Source organism: Diorhabda sublineata, chromosome X (genome assembly GCF_026230105.1).
Source record: "Diorhabda sublineata isolate icDioSubl1.1 chromosome X, icDioSubl1.1, whole genome shotgun sequence".
NCBI lineage: Eukaryota > Metazoa > Arthropoda > Insecta > Coleoptera > Chrysomelidae > Diorhabda > Diorhabda sublineata.
The window spans coordinates 38825129-38846009 of record NC_079485.1 but is presented as its reverse complement, the minus strand read 5'-3'; the positions used below and the strand labels follow the sequence as shown (position 1 = coordinate 38846009).

At 29.8% G+C, this 20881-nt stretch overlaps 3 protein-coding genes and 1 long non-coding RNA gene across 6 annotated transcripts; 2 read left to right on the top strand and 2 right to left on the bottom strand.

Moving 5' to 3' along the window:
• Positions 1–2510: 2510 nt before the first annotated feature.
• LOC130450957 (platelet-activating factor acetylhydrolase IB subunit beta homolog) lies at positions 2511–8475 on the bottom strand. 3 transcript variants are annotated; one of them, XM_056789712.1, is made up of 5 exons: positions 8139–8352; positions 7878–8084; positions 5925–6047; positions 5693–5853; positions 2511–2897 (listed from the first exon to the last, which is right to left on the bottom strand). In XM_056789712.1, the coding sequence occupies exons 1-5, from the start codon at positions 8202–8204 to the stop codon at positions 2786–2788; spliced, it is 669 nt and encodes a 222-aa protein (XP_056645690.1). In that variant the 5' UTR covers positions 8205–8352; the 3' UTR covers positions 2511–2785. The 3 variants fall into 3 exon arrangements, 2 of the variants coding, with proteins under 2 accessions (XP_056645690.1, XP_056645689.1); XR_008910658.1 differs by having other exon boundaries at positions 2682–2897; positions 5487–5853; positions 8139–8322; XM_056789711.1 differs by having other exon boundaries at positions 2511–5853; positions 8139–8475.
• A 249-nt stretch (positions 8476–8724) lies between these two features.
• LOC130450955 (uncharacterized) lies at positions 8725–9714 on the top strand. The gene is made up of 2 exons (XM_056789710.1): positions 8725–9077; positions 9305–9714. Exons 1-2 carry the CDS (start codon positions 8901–8903, stop codon positions 9539–9541), a joined length of 414 nt encoding a protein of 137 aa, XP_056645688.1. The 5' UTR covers positions 8725–8900; the 3' UTR covers positions 9542–9714.
• An 883-nt stretch (positions 9715–10597) lies between these two features.
• On the bottom strand, positions 10598–12175 carry LOC130450850 (uncharacterized). The gene is made up of 3 exons (XR_008910631.1): positions 12087–12175; positions 11843–11961; positions 10598–11757 (listed from the first exon to the last, which is right to left on the bottom strand). It is a non-coding gene; the product is annotated as an uncharacterized LOC130450850 (long non-coding RNA).
• Positions 12176–12531: 356 nt separating this feature from the next.
• LOC130451490 (protein abrupt-like) lies at positions 12532–19758 on the top strand. Its single transcript, XM_056790530.1, has 4 exons — positions 12532–13172; positions 13231–13263; positions 15259–15482; positions 17401–19758. Exons 1-4 carry the CDS (start codon positions 12614–12616, stop codon positions 17416–17418), a joined length of 834 nt encoding a protein of 277 aa, XP_056646508.1. The 5' UTR covers positions 12532–12613; the 3' UTR covers positions 17419–19758.
• The last annotated feature ends 1123 nt before the right edge of the window (positions 19759–20881 follow it).

Here is a 20881-nt window from a genome sequence, read left to right as displayed (position 1 = left end):
TTTGGTTAATAACTTTTATGTGGCACTATATTTTCTTCTACCTGAATTGAATCTTATATAAAAATGTCAAAAGTACAATGATAACATTAAAATACTTATATATATATACTTATTTTAATTAACTTCATTTCAATTAAAACATATGTTTGATATTGTTTCATTTGTAATGAAGATATTAGTTCTTTAAAAATCATCTACAAATATTGCAAAATTTAAATTGAGACAATATAATCACTATGAAAAATTGAATCTGTATGAAGTGTGATTCTATACATTTATAAAAATAGTAGTAAATATATAACTTTTATGCAAATTATTTTTTATTCTGTAGTTTTCTCAGTTTAGTTGGAATTTCTGGAACTGGAGGTGATATTTATACTAAACAATGCTTACTGACACCAATATTCACAATGACACTGTTTCAATAATGTGTTATTCAAACTAGTCGATAAAAGACCTTAACTAATAATGAAAGATATTTGGAAGTTATGTGAAATTTTATAAAAAAATTGCACATCTACATAACAGCATGATGTAGGATGCATCTGTAACATTATTAAGAAAAGTAAGTTCCATTCTTATAAATTAACGCTAATATGAGAATTACGCTATGGAATGTATGGCTGCGCATGAGTCAGTCTTGAATGGTGCCTCTGGGATACCTGGCGACCACCCAGAGTAATCTGCCTTAGCGGGGTAAGGGCGCACTGCCCCGCTGGACCTTCCAACGTCCCGACTCGTGGGAAGCACATGGAAAACAAACTAATAAAACAATTTAAGAAAAAAGAGGAGAGAGAGAGGAAGGAAGGAGGAGGAAGATAATGAAAGGAGATTTGAAGATGAAATATTGGCAAGACAAAGGAAAAACAAAAAAGTAAACAAGAGCGGGGAGAACAAAATACAGTCAACGATAATAGAAACCAAAGAGGAGAGCAGCGAAGGTGGAATATTAAAAAAAAATATTTTTGAGGAAACGGGGAAAAAAGAGAAAGGGAAGAGAGCAGAATAGAGGGGAAGAATGAAACAAAAAAAGAGGGAGAAACGATAATCACGGGGGAGGAGGAAGGGGAGATAAATAGGAAAATAACAGAAATAAATAATTTGATGGGAGATGAAAAATGACTTGAAAAAATAGAGGAGCTTGGGGATATAATTAATAAAGAACTAAAAAATAAAGGGAAAAAATGTAGGGAGGGAGTGCATCGAGGAGGAGGAAAAATATAAAAAAATAATAGAGGAATTGGATAAAGGCGGGGTATATGAGGTATGGGAAAAATTAGTAGGTCAAGAATGGGAGGAAGTTTATAAAAAAACTAAATGGGAAAGAGAAAGGTTCGAGGATATATTAAGGGAAAGGGAAAGTAATGTTGTGCTAATAGGAAAGGAAGTGGGAGGGGTAACTGTGGAAATTATAAAAAAAATAAGGGAGAAATGTGGGGAATATTAGAGGAACTAGAGACGGGACAAATAGATATAGAAAATAATTTAAAAACAAACAGAACGTGGTTTAACTACATGATAAAGTTAGGTAGGAAGAATTTAGAATAATAGGGGAATTAGTTAAGATGGCGGAAGAGAAAGGGGAAAAGAATATCAATTATCAAGAAAAATTAGAATTCGTGGGAAGGAGGGGGAAAATAAACTGGGGAGTAATAACAAAAGAGGAGGAGATAGTAAAGGGTGGTGGTGGCACGGAACGGGACGGGGGTAATCATTGTTTATAAAAACGGGTACCCAAAAATACACGGATGTTCTAAAAAACAAAGACAAACGTTAACGTGGACGAACTCGGCATAATGGTCGAGTCCGTCCGCAAAAGAGGAGGAGGGGACCTCCTGTTACAACTCACCGCCGGGGTACCCCAAGGGTCGGTTTTAGGACCGATGGTGTACTCCAACTGAAACTAGAGGGCGGTGCCAGATCGATCGCATACACTGACGATCTAGCCATATTGTCGGAAAGCGACATGAATTGGGGCATCAAAGAAATCGTAAACGAAAATATAAAGAGAGTGAAAAGCTATAAAGAGCGGGTGGACCTACAAATAGCAGTAGAGAAGACGGAAATAATAGTGCTAAGAGGACCTAGAGCATCCCGGGATCCAATTCAATTTGATCTCGGAAGCCAATTTATTAATTCCCAGAAAACAGTAAAATACTTAGGCGTAACCTTCGACAATAGACTGAACTTCTCTAAACACGTGGAAGCAGCGGTAAGGAAAGCGGAAGAAAAGACTTCCGCCCTTCAAAAAACATTACCAAATGTAGGGGGCCCCGGTAGCCAAAGTAGGAGGGTGATGCTGGAGATTATCCACTCCACCCTCCTCCATGGGGCACCAGTATGGGCGGAAGTCGGTGAATGCGACCATTATTTCATTTCTGGGCCCATCAATAATTGCTCGTGTAAATTATAATGACATCTACATTTTCAAATTAAAAAATAACGTTCTCAAAATTATTCCTGTTTATTTTTCTAGCAATAGGTTTTATATACTTTGAATGAAAGACAAATTCCAAAATTACAAAGTTTATTAATTTGACATATAATGAGCATGTGTTTCAAAAATTCAAGCCATGAAGCTTCATTTTGATTTTACAATTGCAATACCAGAAACATTCTATTTTATACGATTTTAAAAAGGAAGCTACAACTAGCGGAAATTTTAAAACATTTGTAGATATTGTACATGAAAATAAATTTTGTTCTTTAAAAAACAATAGAATTACAAATAATCTCACTCTAAAGAAACTGCTTCACTTAAATCTAAGTATAAATAAACTAAAAACTAATATGTATAGTGGAATGTAAACAGTAATTCTGTAGAATTGTATTTAAATATCTTCATCACTTGTAAAGAAAGTATACCTGATAGTACATTGGCGCATCCTTTAGGTATTCTAAAATTAAATAAAATATGTAGAATATTTGATTCAAATTCAAGCATTTCACTTCTTCAATTAACATCTTATTCGCATTACACTAGATTGAATTTACTGTATTAATACTATCATTATAAGTAGGGCACAAACACAGATTAGATACAAGACATAAGTACAACAAAATATATAGTAGGAATTATTGTAATTTTTTTAATTCCCAAATTATGAATTTTTTCTTAGTTATATCTTACAGTTTTTTATTGTACCAAATAACTAGTAGGATTTGAGATAATCGGACAAGCAATGCTATTTATAGCACCAGAAATACAAGAAAAAAATTGATATGAGTAGCCCTTAGAAACGGTTATTGTGAAATTTTGTAACTATATCTAACACAAATCTAACAAACTAAAACAGGGTCCAGGGTAAACTTTATAACTCTAAAATTAAGGTAATCAATTAAAAAAAAATTAATTGGATTCCTGTGCGAACACGAGTTTGTATAATTCAAATATCAAATGAAATTATAAGTCTGTTAATTTGGTTACATTTGTAATGACAAATCAAAAGCGAAGGTATCTTTTTATTATAATTGTCGAGAAAAGAATACTTTTTCTATTTTTCAATGGACATACTGCTTTATACAAATAATTAGCTTAAGGGTGACTAGATCTACTTAGAGTTGATTAAAAACGATTGATTAATCTTACAAAGGTTTGTTTTAAAAAGAAGATGCAAAATAAAAAATAATCATGTTTATTTTTTTTTCAATATAATATATTGTATATCCACAAACTCTCCTACCTCCTGCAAACTTCAGATACTAGATGTGATTTATCTCTAATCTATTTTCCTTTATCCAAAAGTTGCTCAACCTTTTAAATTCACCAGTCTTATGACAAATTTTATAGTAAATTCAACAAATGTAATGCAATGTATTTCTAAATTTAAATTAATCATTGCAAATTTATACAATGTATAAAGTTTATATGTAGCAGCTTTTAAGAAATATATTTGAAAATCTAACTCAACATCGCTACATTCAAAAGGCACTACCTCTTTTATGAGAAGTTTTCCAGCTGACGTAAAATTTATGGAGACAACATTACATCTAGTTTAATAGTTTGCGTTCGGCAGACGAATTTCTGGATACTTTGTATTCATGTATCGCATGTGATGATGGAGATTGGAAGTACCCAAGTATAAGTTATAGATCAGAAATTCCTTCAAACAAAGGTAAAATGATTCAAAAAATTTTATGGACATTCTTGAAAAAATAGATCAATTATTGGAATAAAAACTGCAATACAAGAGACGTTTGAATGAGATTATGTTATTCATTCAAGAAAACAAAATAGAACTAGAAATTAACAAATACAGATAAAAGGTAAGATGTAAATTCGCAAAATTCATTTTAAGGTTCGTAAGTATTGATACTGTTACATAAATTTAAAACTTCACAGGGAATATACTGAAAATTAAAATTAATTATAATAATAAATACAATTTTTACATTCAGTTTGATAAATAACTGTATTCCTTCATAAACTTTGAAATAAGGGACTATTTATTGAAGACTTATTCAACGTCTGAAATTCCCTAACAACTAAATGAGGACTATCGTTTTTATGCTCACCAGTTGACGTCATTATCGAGTAAGGTTTCGAATAATTGTTATCAAAGTTTGTTATTAATCATATTTAATACCTCGCCACAGTACTGCACACAAGAATATACATTTTCGAAAGATAAAACTATTTCAAATCACTGAAAATGGTCGACTCATATAAATCACAAACACCGATATTCAAGAGACCTCATGCTTCACTAGCGGATTAATACGCGACAGCCCTAATGAGAAATAATTAAAAAATAAATTATCAGAAAATATCTATTCTACCTAATATTGATCTCTAGCATTAAGTTACGAGCATCAAGCAAAAGTATTATAATCACAGTTATATCAGTAGTTACTTCTCCACATCAACTTTAACTTAAAGGCTTTTGTGAATCGAAATTTATCAACATAATTAATTTACTGCCATATTCAGTAAGAACCTGTGGCTAATTTGCACACTTATTTCTATATTCAATAAAATAAAACATTAATAATTAAAACTATTTTAAATGAAGAGTTAGAATGTTGTTACACTATCCCAACCACAAGCTATGTGAAACTGTTTACTGTTATTTGCCTGTGATTTTTTTAATTATACTGTTAATTAATTTCTTCACACTCAGTTCTTTAGAGTCGGTTGTAATTTGGTATTTGAAATAGAATATCACTCAAAAAATACAAGTTGATATTTTTTAGTTTCTCATAAAATATAGCCATTTTTACTATCTTTACTGTCAAAAAGAGCTTTATTGGTTTGTTTCAATAACTTCTACCAAATTCTGAATGAAAATGAAAACTGATGAATAAAACAAAACGTTTATATTCAAAAACATCATTAACATTATGTCTAACACTAATTGGATGATTGTAGTGTTTTTATAATTTAAATAGAAGCCTTTGTGTCATACAAGTCACTAATTACTAGGTACTCAAGAAATAATGCATTATCCTTAAAAAAGAAAAATTTGGCAGTTTCTATTCGTACATACCTACCAAATATTCAAGTTGTTTCGTATAAATATATTTTATGACTACCTTACAATTAACAAATGATTAACTTTAAAAATATCCAAATTACTCAGAGGGTGTGAGATCATTTTCAATTTCACCATCTGCCAATAACTGCATCAAAAGTTCATGCACTGGTTCAAAAGCTTTTTTACAGCCCGAATTTGTTAGTAACAAATAATCATACATATCGTGATGACTTATTGTTCCATCAGCCCTGACAAATCCATTGTCAATAACTACCATTTCAACTTTAGGTCGACCCTCTAAAGCAGGTTTTAACAATTCATTCACTTTAGTTAATTTATCTCTGACTGTATTTGGGTTTTGTCCTCTTGGTAATAATGTCTGAAAACATTATAATTTATATCAATTGAATTATTTCTAGCAAGAATTTCTTTTAAAAACAGAAAACTTACTGGTACAACAATATACACATCTGGATGCTTTTCTTTAATTATTTCAACTAACTCTACGATACCGTCTCTAATTTCTTCAGGTGTATTTGAATAGTTATTAGTACCAACATGCAAGACAATTATCTAAAAATATAAATATTATAAAATGAATAAAGTATCCATTAAACTTTCAAAATGAAGACATGCTGCTCACATCTTTAAATAATAAATATAAAAATTTACTACAAAATAAGAGTGCATCCAAATATAGTATACAAATCTAAATTCAAACAGGATTGAAAAAAGTATTATCCACACATCTAGAAATAGATACAAGTTCTATAACAGAGGTAACGCTAGTAACCTAACCAAAATATTAAAAATAAATCTGACTAAGTAATTATAGCCTTCAAGAAGATTTTATAAGATTTAATAAATCTGAAATATAGAAAACAGCTGCATGTATATTGTAAGAGGTAGCAACAATTATCTAGGATAATATTACAATAAAATGGTAGATGAAGATAGTTATCAAAATTAAAATTGAAAATAAGTTACAAATTGTTACAATAATAGTCTAACATTACATTGAATTTTATTATAATTATAATATAGGAATAAATATTTGGAACAAATATTTAAACTTCATAGGATAAAAAAATCAAAACTCCAAATAAAAAAACATACATTTGAATGAAAATACAAGAAATCAGAATATACAAAGAAGCGCAAATTAATGTTAAAAAGAATAATTTGAATCTAATGGAATAACAGTAAACCAAACCACACACCCCCACGCACACCCCAAAATAATATTTACTATTTACTCTCCATATTGTACTTGAATCCCAATTTTTCTCTAATACCATTAAAAATGGAAAGAATTTTAAGGAATATTTTATTTACATTTAACAGTGAGCTACAATAAATGACAGAGATTAGATTTTATGATGTCTTTAATATCGTAGCTACAAATCATTTTATATATAAATCATCTCTATTAGACAAGTTGTTTATTCTGTTTCTTTATTTTCGTGGAAGGTTCAGTATACAATAGTTTTGCCACTGCAAATTATCCAATCTATAGACTTATTATGATTGTGACTGACTAAGTGAATGCATTTTTTTCTAATGGAATATTTTTAAAGGTTAACTTTATTTTTACAAAAATTAAGTTTCTGTGCTGACAACATGAAGAATTAAATGCAGGCTCGATTTTTTAGTTGTTTTAATGTTAAATTAGTAATTTCGATACTTGATACTCCAACTATAAGAAATTTGTACTTAAGAGTCACCAATGGCCATGACAGTCTTCATTGCACACACACTTGTCTTTTAAATGTCTTTGCAAATAATATCGATAACATGTCTGAATTAGTGAATATAATTATTCAACATCTAGGTATTTCTTCAATTTTTTCATTAATAATAATTTTGATGCTTCAAATGACAAAACTCATTTTCTACATCATGCACTTTTGATTAAAATTTTATTCATAATTTCTACTTTGTTATTATTATAACTAAGTTTAGTTCAAGGTCCTATAAATTAATTGTTTTTCAAAATTTTATGATATAAATTTTATTAATTTTAAATCCTAGGTTTGTATTTTAAATTTACCTCCATAAGAAACCAGGTGATTATACGAATTCTTTGATTTCTTGGTAAAAAATCAAATATTAAATTGTTTATTAACAAAATAACCCTAAAACCAATGTGGGTATATGATAATCAGCACTCGGGCTGAAGCAATCTTTCTAATACTAAAATAATTCAAAACTTCCAATCTAAAACTATTTGAATAGTATTTGATGATCAAACCTTACTATGGAGTTATATGCAACACACCTCAAGGATCTGACCTAAGATCTAAATGACTGGGTGAATAGGTGATTTTCATTTACATTACAAACAACAAAATTACTAAATACATTTTTCAAAGTAATTTAAAATTAAAAAAATTAGATCCTTACTTTAGGTTTAACATTATCTAATTCTCCATTCTGAATTCTCCACAACACATTTTCGATTTTATCCCTATGAATGCCAAAATTTAAACAATGTAATGGGACAAATAATTCATTCCAAACATCTGTATGTTGTAATGCTTGAACTATTGAATCTCCTATAAAAATAACATCAGCATCTTTTTCTTTACTTTCAGAGAGAAACCGGTTATGCTAAAATAGTCAATATAAAATATATTTGGTTTTTCAACAACAAAAAAATCGTACAATACTTAACCACCTATTATCACCATCTCCATCATCGACGGGCATTGGGACCTTGCAAGTATTCATAGATATAATTTAAAATGTAAATAAATATTTAAATAATAAGTCAAATTCTTTGTTCAAACATAAATTAACGATAGCTAGAAATAAGTAGTAACAAAATTTTGTTGTAGTTTTATGTGATTTAATCACTGCTTACATCTGTCAAAATAACAGTTTCTTACAATGAATCACTATTTATAACGTAAAATAATATGAAAATATTATGAAATAAATACAATATATATTTTGATCATAATCGCAAATAATGGATAGTTATTCATTTCTAAAAAATGTTAATAACCAAATTGTTCATTTAAACAAAAAAAATTATTTTCTTATGATTGAACGAAATTAATCCACTCTAATGGAGATATTTATATTCTGCAGTTATTAAAATTATTAGAAACAATAAGTATGAAATATCTAAAATTTATATGACTGAATGAAGTAACTGATAATCCTGATAAGTGAAAGACTATTCTAGTGATGGAGAATTGAATTTTAATCAATCTATGATTGTAATCAAGCAAACGAATCAAAACAAGATATTCGTGAAACTAAACAAAACCTACAGTTAGGTTATATTTATATTTACAATAAATTTATGTGGTATTATTGCTTGTTAAAAAAATGTATTGAAATGTAAGTCATTTGGCGTTGAGGAAATTAAATTGCTTCAGAACTATAAGTAAATTATATTTATTCACAAACTGCTACAATATGATTAGTACTCGACGATTTTATACTTTGGAAGAGGATAATTTAATTCTAGAATGGATAATAAAAACAAAATTATTCTATACTTTGCGTGGTAAAAACTTTTGGATTGATCTCTCCCGATGTAACGTATTTAAAGATAGAAGTTGGCAAAGTTTGCAAAATCGATTTGAAAAGAAGGTATTCGCTCTTTATCCATTTAAAAATAATTTATAATAGTACAAGTACATTTTGTAATTACGTAGGACATAAATAGATATACTAATTATTTTTTTTCAACTAATTCTTGTTAACAGTTATATTATAGATATTATGTATTGAAGGGATATTTTAAGAAAAAAAATAATGGAATTTTGAATCACACTAGAAAGTAGTACTTACTTGATTTCAATCTAGATCAATTGTAGGTATATCCGAATATTACAAATCCTAATTATACAATATCAGAATTGGATAAAGCAAAGATCATATTAGCATGGCAACAAACTTCTGATAGTTTTGATAGCAATGAAACTGACGAAAATGATACCACTGATACAGAGGAAAATGATTATGAAGATACAGATAAGGATACACGCTGTAAAACAGTATCTAATACTGAAAATGACTGTGTAACTAGTTCTATGGCATTTTATGATGTTTGAATAATTAGTTTTTTATATTAATTATTATTTAATATTTAATAATTATTAAACACTAGAATCTATTATACAACTAAATAAATGTCTATAAACACAAAAAAATATAGAAATGTAAACATGAAATATCAAAAATTAAGGCAAATACCTAAAGTAACAAAATTAAAGATTTATTTAGGTTGAAGTTTAAATTTGAAATTTCCACAGAAAATCAGAATAAAAATTTCAATCTGGTTTAGGATCCGCAATCATCTGAGATATGATTAAATCTGAAATAATACAATTATAGCATAGGTGATAAGATTGTTTTGAATGATACAACTCCATTGAATTGTTTCGGAAAATAACTGGACAAAAGATTTGAGTTTGTAATATGTGGCCAAAAGCAGAAAGAAAACTGAAGTGTTATAAACGTTTAGTACTGCTAATTAACCAAGAGATGGCGCTGAAACAAGAATAGGATGTGGTAATACTGTTGGTGCATTACACAGGACACTTGGTTGATAGCAAGTATTGTTACCAGAACCGTGCGTACCTGGAGATTGTGCAGAAAATATCACTTAAACACTTCCAATAACTGTTTCAAGAACGGTCCAGACTAGCAGGTTGGAATAAACTTAAGTATTCCCTCACAGAATATACCAGGGTCTATACTCTTACTGTCTTAGGGTAATAAACCCAACGTAATTATTAATATTAATGGAATTTACTCTAACAATTTTTCTTTTCTTTCTTACTTTCGTTAACAATATTATATAAAAACTAATTACTTTCTAACAAGTTTCCTTTTCTCTCGTATCATCTTAGCATTAACGAAATTTCAAAATAACGTAAGGGGGCCAGCTTCACAGAAGTCTGTACCACAAAACATACCCTAAGAAGAAATGCAAACTTATTTGTTATTCAGTGGATTTTCGATACCAGTGCCCTAGATGGTAGGTGGTAGAACTAATTTATTTTCGCGGTTCATTTAAATTTGCAACAAAGAATATCTTACTGTATTCTGTTTTTCATTTCCGTCCACTTCCAATTTAGCATCTTGAATTCACGATAAAAAACACCTTAGAACTGGGTTACGTTTATTTACATATATTCTTCTAGACCAAGGAAAATTAGTAGACATGATTACAATATCACTTTTAAAATAAAAACAAAATACAGATTTCTCTAACAAATTGGGAAGTGTAAATAAATATTAACCAGAAATAAAACAGTAAAATAATATCATTACAATGATTTGGTACCCTTATTTTGGGATTTAATGAAAATAATATTCTATACAAAGTCTGGAAAATTCATAAATATGTCTCAAAATCAAAACAAGAAAATAAACTTATTACACATAATACAGCCTTTCAAAGAAAAATAAACATTAAAAGTTTGAAAACAAATATTTTATCTGTAAACTTAAACCAATAAAATTCTAAAATAAATCAGTATTCTATGATAAACAAATTTTGGTCCCATATGATTACATCAGATCAAACCATTTTTTTTTTCAAGGCAGATGTCTGTATTGTATGTGATGTAAAATAGTAGGCAATGACTTGCTTCCAACTCCTCTTTATATAATAAATAATTCTTTCATTGCATTATTTAAACTTTCTTATGTACAGTCAAATATCCCAAATTTCATACATCTTCTTCAATGTCTTTAACTACTTTTTGTTATTCTTTAAACTATTTTTCAATTTTGACTATTGTATTCCGATAAACTTTATACATAACCATTTCCATAGGTGTTAAATTGTTCTTGCTAGTTTCAGCTACAGCCAAAAAACCCGATTTTTCTGTGTCAAAACTACTAATTTCCTCTGTAAAAATGGAATCTGAAAATTCACTTGAAAACTCCAATGGCCCTTCTTTAGGTAAATTGCTAGATGTTATGGTATGAGCACTCGAACTACAATCTTGATGCTCCTCGATAATCACATCAGTGTCTACTGTAACTGTATTTTTATATAATATGAATGTTCTTGTTTTAGTATACAACCATAAACTTTGGCATAACTGTGATCTTCATAAATGGAAGTAGACGATGAGGGCAGATAAGAGGTGGGAATAGATGAGATGCTTTATATTTCCAATGTTTTCTATTGCAATTTGTAAAATAACTTTCCAGAAAATGATTTCACATAAATGATGATCACATGAGCGATAATTTGGTGTTGAGCAATGAATTTTACAAAATTTTTCCCATTTAGAATACACACCAGAGAAATCTAAAAAATGTTTATTCATCTTTCATTCCACATATTTACTATTGCAGCCTGGATATTTACATCTATACTTTACTCTGTCACCTACCGTCAAGTCCATACTGAAATATTCAATGGAAAATTACAGAAAAGCATAGTTAGCTGTTAATTTTTCAGTTACTTCCAATGAGATCCTTCGTCGTCTAGGGATATGCTCCCAACCTGGGTCTAAAACAAATTCTTATTTATATAAAATTACAACCTGACTATGGTGAGAAATATATATTCTCCATCCAAACCGATTTAAACAAGAAATCATAGTTATAAATAACACTTCTGATAATATCACCTACCTGTGTACCTAAATCTAAAGGAAATGTGGCGGGAATGGATGACCAATGACAAATTAAAGTTGACAGTAATGACACATTTTTATCACACTAGCGTCACGATGGATAAGTGGCAGAACTACATTTTTGTTGGCTAGATTTACATACAAGTTGACCTTCTTTTTGGTATATTTTGTGGTCTTCCCTACCTACGTCCATATCTAGATAGCAGCTCTACGATATGACTATTTAAAAAATCTTAAACCCGGACGACAAGAGAACCAAGCGGCTAAATGAATAGAAATTAGGCTTGGTTTCAAGACCTCACGTAAAACCGTCCCAAGGATCATAGGTTTTAAAAACCCTCTGAGCATTAGATATAAGACCACAAAACTAACTATCCAGTTAAACATACTAGGTAGGATGTGGTTGATCTGTGGATTAGGCTAGCAAAATATGATGAGAAAGAAGACATTGACAGTTTATCGCAAAAATAGGGTGTTTGTAAACATTCTATAAATTTGAATAAACTACAAATATATTAAATACTAATGACTTCGATGGATGAGACCAAACAATTTGCTGTAAGCTGGAGTAACCATATGAACCATGTAAAACAAGCTTTTGACAATTTACTAAATAATAGTGATCTCACAGATGTTACATTATATGTTGAAGGTACTAAAATAGGCGCCCATAAAATGTTACTTTCAGCATGCAGTAATTATTTTAACTGTCTATTCAGAGATTTTCCACAAGAGCACCCTATTGTCGTACTTAAAGGAGTTAAATATGTCGTTTTAAAAGATATTCTGAAGTTCATTTACAGTGGAGAAGTTAGTGTAGACAGTAGTCATTTTGATAATTTCCTACAGACTGCGGAATTTTTAGAAATAAGTGGATTAACAGGTTCACAACATAACAATGATCATGAATCAGATTTGACCAATGGCGCTCCTACAAAAACGACCAAAACAATTACACAAAAAAAAAGAAAAGATAAAATAGATGCCCAGGAACAAGTTTTTAACAATGATAGTATTGACTGGGATACTAAAATATCAAGTCCAATTTTCACAGATAATATATGTGACATTCAGATTTCACAAGGTTTGTCCTAAAGGTCTACATAATATGTGTATATATCATTGCCAAAAAATTGTTTTAGGTTCAGATGAATTGGAAAGTGATGCTGAAAAAAGTAAGTTTATAAAATATAAATTTTTGTTATAGTTGGGATGAATAATATTTACTGAGAATTAGGTAAAGCTTTCTATAAAGATAGTAAGGACTATGTAAGCAAAAATATTTATTGAAAAAGGTGGGAATTTGAACTTCAACAGGATTAAGTCAATTAATTCAAGATAATATTAATAATATATTAATTTGAATATTTACAGCAGTGAATGGAACATATACAATGATTGCTAAAGATCAGGATTTCATCAATCTGACACTAATAGTCTCAGTCTTAACTTATAAAATCAGTAGCCCTATCCTATAAATAATATTTTTGCCCCGTTACTTGATGGCCAGTCAATAGATTTTTCTGCCACCTTCTCATAAGTGTGTTTTATTAATGAACTTGATTGAGATACTGCATTTCTCCTTTTTAGATTCACTCCGTGGTAGCCTCCCACCATTTTAATTAATAATCAAACTAAATAAAAGACACATTCTTTGGTTAGCTACACTTTGAAAAAAGTAAATTGATAATCTTTGCATTCTTGTTCTTCATAATGAACATAATTCAAATCTATCTATCTCTTCTTTGAACATCATTTTTACCAAATAATGTTTTGTTAATTTCAATTAGAGAGGTGTTATTTTATTAAAAAATAAGGATAACAGATATTTTGCTGACTATACTTAAGTTATAACATACAGAGTTCAAATATGAAAATTAATATAATTTATAATAAGTTTTTCACGAATTTTTACTTTTTGAAATGCATATTAGAATAGATCAATTTTCCAAATTAAACTAAATTAATGACTTCGGCGACCAGAATTAATTATACTGGATGTGACATTCCTGCATTTTTGAAGTAGTTGTGGATACATAGAAAGTGTGAGGGACGAGTTGACAAGGTTACCGTTATCATTATATAAAGAATAAGATAGTAGGTTAACCTTATGAGGATATCATTTGACGAGATGGATGCCACCAATAGATGGCAGTGGAGAGTTGGCGTCCACAGCACGTCTTTTCTTACTGTATGTCGTAGCTTAAATTACGTGTTTTCTTAGCTTTGGTTGCCGAATTACCCCAATAACAGATGTCGCCAAAATTATTTAAAATATATTCAAACATTAAGCTGTTTTGTAAAGTTTCTTATTTTGGCTGCCTATAGCAAAGTTGCAATTTGAGTTTATTATTGTATTGAGTTCGTTGTGTTATTGTTGAGTTTCGTTGGTTGTGCATTTGGATTATTTTTTTATTTGAGAATCTTTGAACTTGAATATATATTTCATTTTTAAGGTAAGTGGATATTATTACAATTAATATACATCACTATTCTCTTAGTTAATATATTCAATTATAAGAGGCGCTAGATGTATAAATGCTACAGCTCACAATTTCGAAAAGAAAACTGTATATTTAGCGAACTACTTACTATGTACTACATACATCGCCACCTCAGAGCATTTCAGTTGTTTTTGGAACGGTGGTCCAAACAATACCAAGCATTTAATGTGAAAGCGTTCTACCAAACTGGTAGCTATGAAGCAGCTCAGCGTCATTTTCGTATTCATTTTGAAGTTAATTGCAATCAGTCAGTGCCTAGTATAGATTCAATAAAGTTTGGGTAATAAATATTGAAACAACGAGTAACTTGTTCACGATATCTGGATGAGTGATGAGACACATTTTCATCTCTCGGGATTTGTTAACAAACAAAACTTTAGGTACAGAATCGTCCTTAAAATTTATTAATCAAAAAGAACGCCATCTGACCAGTATCATTTTTAAACTCTGATTAAAAAACTTAAGTTTCGTCTATGTCTTTTAACACACTATAAGATTATAACAAAATTTTGAAATATACGTCCGTTCATTTTTCACTGCCATTTCAAAAATGCAGGATTGATTTCCGCACCCTGTATCATAGTGACTTTTTAACAAAGACCTTGAGAAAAATCTAATATGAAATATTTCATTCATAATTGTTGTATTACTGTATGTGTATTTTAGGAGAATTATCCGAGGAGGAACTGTATGCCAGTACTCATCGTGATCTTAGTTCAAGTTTAACTTCTGACAATTTAACTTGTCCCATATGCTTCAAAGTTTTCGCACATCCATATAGTTTGCACCACCATAAACCAGTTCATCTTGGAAGAACAAAATGTCGCATTTGTAATGCTGTTCTCTCCAGAAAATATAATTTGAAAATGCACATGAAATCTAAACACAATGTAGGTTGAACTGAACAACTTCTATTTATAGTTTTATTGGTATCTGTAAGAATAGCAACATTAAACAAATAGTTGATACTTTCTTCGTGTATGGAATATTTGGAAGAATATTAGTCAATTTCTAATTTTTGTAACTATAATCTACATTATAGTATTTTTTGTTAAATTATCTATAATTTCATTACAATTAACACAATATTTAATGTGTAATTTGGCCAGTAGTACATTCTACTGTTTACTACCATAACAACTCTCACAAATAAACTTTTTACCTTCTGTCTCTGAAGACAATTACACATTTATCGAAATATGTGTCTAAAAGTGTAATCCTACATGTTGTGTATTGGAAGTAAACAGTATGAATACCACCAACATTGTCAGAAATTTCAACATAATATTACCTGCTATCATAGAGTTTTTCATAGTTAGACTTGAACTGATCTACTAAATCATATTTTCCTTATAATTATTTATTATTGAGAATTGTTTAGCACTAATCACTGAATCAAGGATTTTGTCGTTTGCATGATCAGGTAATACATATATTCATTTTTGGGTATATTTTCTTGTGAAATCCAAAACCAAAACTTTTCTTTATCTGGAAACCTAAAAATATTTGGTAGATGTTCCATTACCATTTTTCTTCACGTCAAATCAAATTGTAAATAGTAGGATGATTGAGAACATCTTTCACAGTATTGTAGTTGGCTTCATGTGGTATTCTTTAAAAGAAGTTTTTTACTTCCATATTCCTAATAAACGGTGGTTGGAGAGGATAACGTGGCAAATTTGCAATTTTTAGTGAATATATACCTAGTTGTTTTGTTCTCAGAAAACTATATAGAAAGAAATATATTTTACTTACTGTGATATTTTTATTAATTAATAGCAGAATATTAAGTGGGAAGTTTTAAATTTTGGAATGTATCGTAAGGTGCAGTTGAGGAACATTGAGTAACTTTTGAGTATTTAACCTCAAAAGAAAAATATGCAAAACAATACTAATTATATTTTATAGTGGCAACGATTAGGAAACTGGAAACATAATTTTGTCATGAAATCTGTTGTAATGTATTATAAATAAAAATTATATGCATTATTTCTTTTAAAGACATTTAGCAGGCGCCTTTCACCAATTTCATGTCGTTCTAGAAAGTTGCCTTTACACTAAACTTATGTTCTCTTTTCTTTTGTTGACAAGACACTTTACGCTGCTACAGTTGGTAAAATTTATATTTTATCTTTTGAAGCATCTGTCAGAGCAAAAAAACATAATTCAATTTATCAACAAAATCTCAAGTTCCAACCCTGAGTTTCGATTTAACTTGAGAACAGAAATCATAAACGACATCACCAATTTTAGCTCTTCATTGTACACAAAAAGTTTATCTTTGTTTCGGAAAGTTCATGTTTACGACAACTTGGCGAAACAAACAAAACACAAAAATTACTCTATATGTATTACTCGAGCTTTACAATATATTTCTTATGAGTTGTTTTTCTGCTTTTTATTTAAAAGATTATATGTATATTTTTTATTTTTAATATGTACCACATATATGCCAAATATTATATATGTGATATGTTTATTAAACGATTATTATTTGTGATATCTTTGTAAGATGATTATTATTTTCGATATTTTTAGTAGATGTTTATTGTTTGTCATATTTTCATTAGATAAATATAATTTGTGATATGTATACAATGAGGCCCTAAAATAATAAATAAATTAATGTTGTTGCTAAGTCTGAATCCAAAAGTAGAAACTTGAAACAAGTTTATATGTGAAACTACACGTTTGAATAACTCTAACATTTATGTTTGTGATACCTCAGCTTCCAGTTATGAAATTAGTCAGAAACTAGATTTCAGTATGTTTGAGGTATTAATGTTTAATGATGGGCCTGAATTTTAGGAAGAAACTCTTATTTGAAAGTAGTACTTAACTTGAGAAGATTGAGTACTTTCACTTAATGCTAGTTTTGGAATAAACCTTCTACGAGGAGTGTTCCACCCTTGACCAACGTCAAAAAATTCTTGTCTTCTTCATTTTGGAAACAGTAGATCCTGCCGGAGTTATTGCGACTATTACGTTCATCCTGAAATACGGTTAGCAGGACCTTCTTACTGAAGGTGCATTTTTATTTTTTACAGCGGCAGTGAAATAAAAATTTGTTCCAAGTTTTGATCAATACATTATAATAATGAATACATTACTAATTGTTAGTAATCTTTCTGAAAATTTTTTTTTGTTTTGTCTATATTCCCTTTAAAGAAGATTTCAAATATCTGTATTATTGAGGCTTTGATCCACTTTCATTGCCACTTTTCCCCGCGTAGAAAAATACAATAATTCGTCAAATTTGTTTGATTACTTATTTTTACAAAGGATAGTATATTTAATTGAAAATTCAAATATTTTGGCATACTCGTATTAAAAAAATATGTTTCTACCAAAACAAGTAAAAAAGTCGTCGTTAGACTAAGTTTTTATATAAATAATAAATTATTGTGGTTAAAAGAGAGTTGTCAATCTCTAGTAATATTTTGATAAAGACCGCAACAGGTCGAAACGTCAAATTTTTTCTGATAATGCCAAAAATAGCATTATTATTTCAAATATTCAAATTATATATTTACATTAATAAAATCGAGGTAGACATCTTAGTGTCATTTTTTTAAAGTGGCTTTACCAAGAGCTCTGTACACGGTCAAATTACGATTATTTATATGTCAAATTTTTTTATAGAGTGCAATCTAATTTGATGGTGTATTTCACAAACCTTTTTAATAGTGGGTGACAGTGTTGGTCAAATAAGAAACCAGGAAGAACAAAACTGCCAAGAATGACAATGGAAATAGTGGTAACAATTCTGAAGAAGAATTTCTTTTGCAATTTATCTACGTATATCGCGTCACGCTGATTCTATGGAGAATAAAATCAAACAACTACAAAGTATCTTGTTGGAATATCACCTAAAACTTTCAGTCACGAAACTAATAAAGTGAGAAAATCGATGCTTTCTGGTTCTAAGTGTATGTACCTTCATTATGGTAGTACAAAGAATTTGAATTTTTGCAAGACCAAATGTAGAAAGGATATCAACAAATCATTTGGTTCTGTGTGCTCTATTTCCCGTAACAAATTTTACTAACTACTCTCTAGATAATCAACGACTCCTCTCTATTCCTCGATATAGAGTGCAAGCGTCAATGCCAAAAACGTTTTACCTGTTTTAATACTCATTGTCAATAACGACAAAAGATGATAACATAAGAAGTTCTTATCACGGCAAGGAGCAAATCAAAATATTAAAAAGCTGAACAAACTTATTAGATTTATTAGTTTAATCGTATGCGCTTTTATTTGATGAAAACATGAAGTTTGACGAACAAATTCGAGGACCCTTTAATATTCCTAACATAAAAACATAATTTTTCCAACCAGGTCATTTATTATCCATAATAGGATTTAATATATACTATATTTACATTCCCTTTTTTTCATCTTTTTGATAATAGACGTACCTAATGGACACTACCATGTCGGTTTTACCATAGAAGTGGTTTGGAGTCTATCTATGGTGGGAATGCTGGCATGGATTGTCAATAGTATGTCTATTATACAAGGCTGTCAAATATTGTGTACAATAATTTCTAAAGCAGATAATTGGTCCAAAAGTATTGGTACTTTTTCATGTACACATTTTAGATGCTTACATGTTGTTGGAATTATGGAATTTTGACTTTCTCAAGTATTTTGTGCGTAATATTATTTGGTATATCTTGCGACAAGTAATTCTGTTTAGTTGGTTGAGACTAACTGCAATACAGCACTTTGATGCTTCATAATCACATCTAATCGAACGTGAAGTAAAAAGACGGCAAATGTTTTCATCCAGTTTTAGAATAAATTATCTAGTATGTTCAACCATTTAATAAGAGTTACGTTTACTTAGCATGTATATGATTATATTTTGTAGTTCCAAATCTCGGGGATGTAATATCACAATTTTTCTTTTCTGATATAGGTGGACCATTGAAAAATAATAATTGTCTTATTTTTTAAAAACTAGATAGTTTATCAACCTACATTTCTATATATTTTCACAATTATGTTACTTTTGAAAATGTTACACCTTGAGTCACATATTTATTTCTTCATATAATGTTTAATGTTATTGTACTATATTATTATTACTGTATTATTTTAATAGACTGATGAGTAATGTTTTAAATGTTGAAAACTTATATGTAATAAAGTTATTTATAATCTTGATTCGTTTTATTTGATTAAAGTATGCGTGCGATTCAAGGAGAGGCAGTATGTATGTATGCGTATGTTTTTTCTGCAATTGGGTAATGTTGGTCGAATGTGTTTGCAACACTTGTCTTGTTATTTCCTTAGAAGCGATGGCAGCAAGGAAAACATGTAAAATTGAAAGGTAAGACACAGTTAATGAGCGAATAGCAAATTGATGGTTTAATCGTTTTAATTGTGGAGATTTGACGCTTGAACATCGTTCACGTCGTCCATCTGCGTGGGATATTGAGGTTACAAGAGCAGCAATAGAAAACGAACCATCACCAGTACTAACCGATTATCGGACTCCCTTGGATCTCCTGAAGATACCATTTACAATTAGTTGGTAATATCTATAAAATTACTGAATAGTGCCACACGAAATAACAAAGTATGTAAACAGCGCCTTGCCGTGCCAAAAGATGATCGTTTTATTAGACGTACTGTTACTTGCGATGAAAAGTCGATTTATCTAAACAACCTTAACATGGAAAATCAGTGATTAAACAAAGGACACTTACCAGAAGAATAGAGGTCAATTCGAACGGAAAGTCTTGTGTGTTTGATGGAATTATGAAGGTTTAGTGAACTTCCAAATCATTTCAGGTGGTCTAGGTATTAATGCCGAGGTGAATATCGGAAAAATATTCAGGTTTAGTTAATCGAAAGCGGGTTCTCTTACAACAAGAAAGCTATAGAATGCGATGGTCTACGCTTCGAATATAAAGGTTTTTTTGTGTGATACTTTAATAAACATTGGAAACCGACATTACCCTCTATAAAAAGGCCGTGCGTATAAGAAGTGGAACACACATCTTGAACGCTGTATTTCTACAATATGGCGGTTTAGTAAACACATGTGGTTTATATATCTCATGAACTGCTCAAACACGCACGACGACTACAGGTCTTTTCTTTTATTTTCAACTGTTTTTGAACGTAAGAATTTTTCCGCGACTGTGATATAATAGTTTTTTATACAAAAAGCAAGGCACCACTCGAGTACTTCTAGTGGTGCCTGTCGTATGGAGATGCCTGTGGATATTGATCTTGGACCTCTTTAGGTTGTAGTGTTCGGGAAGAACGTGCCTTT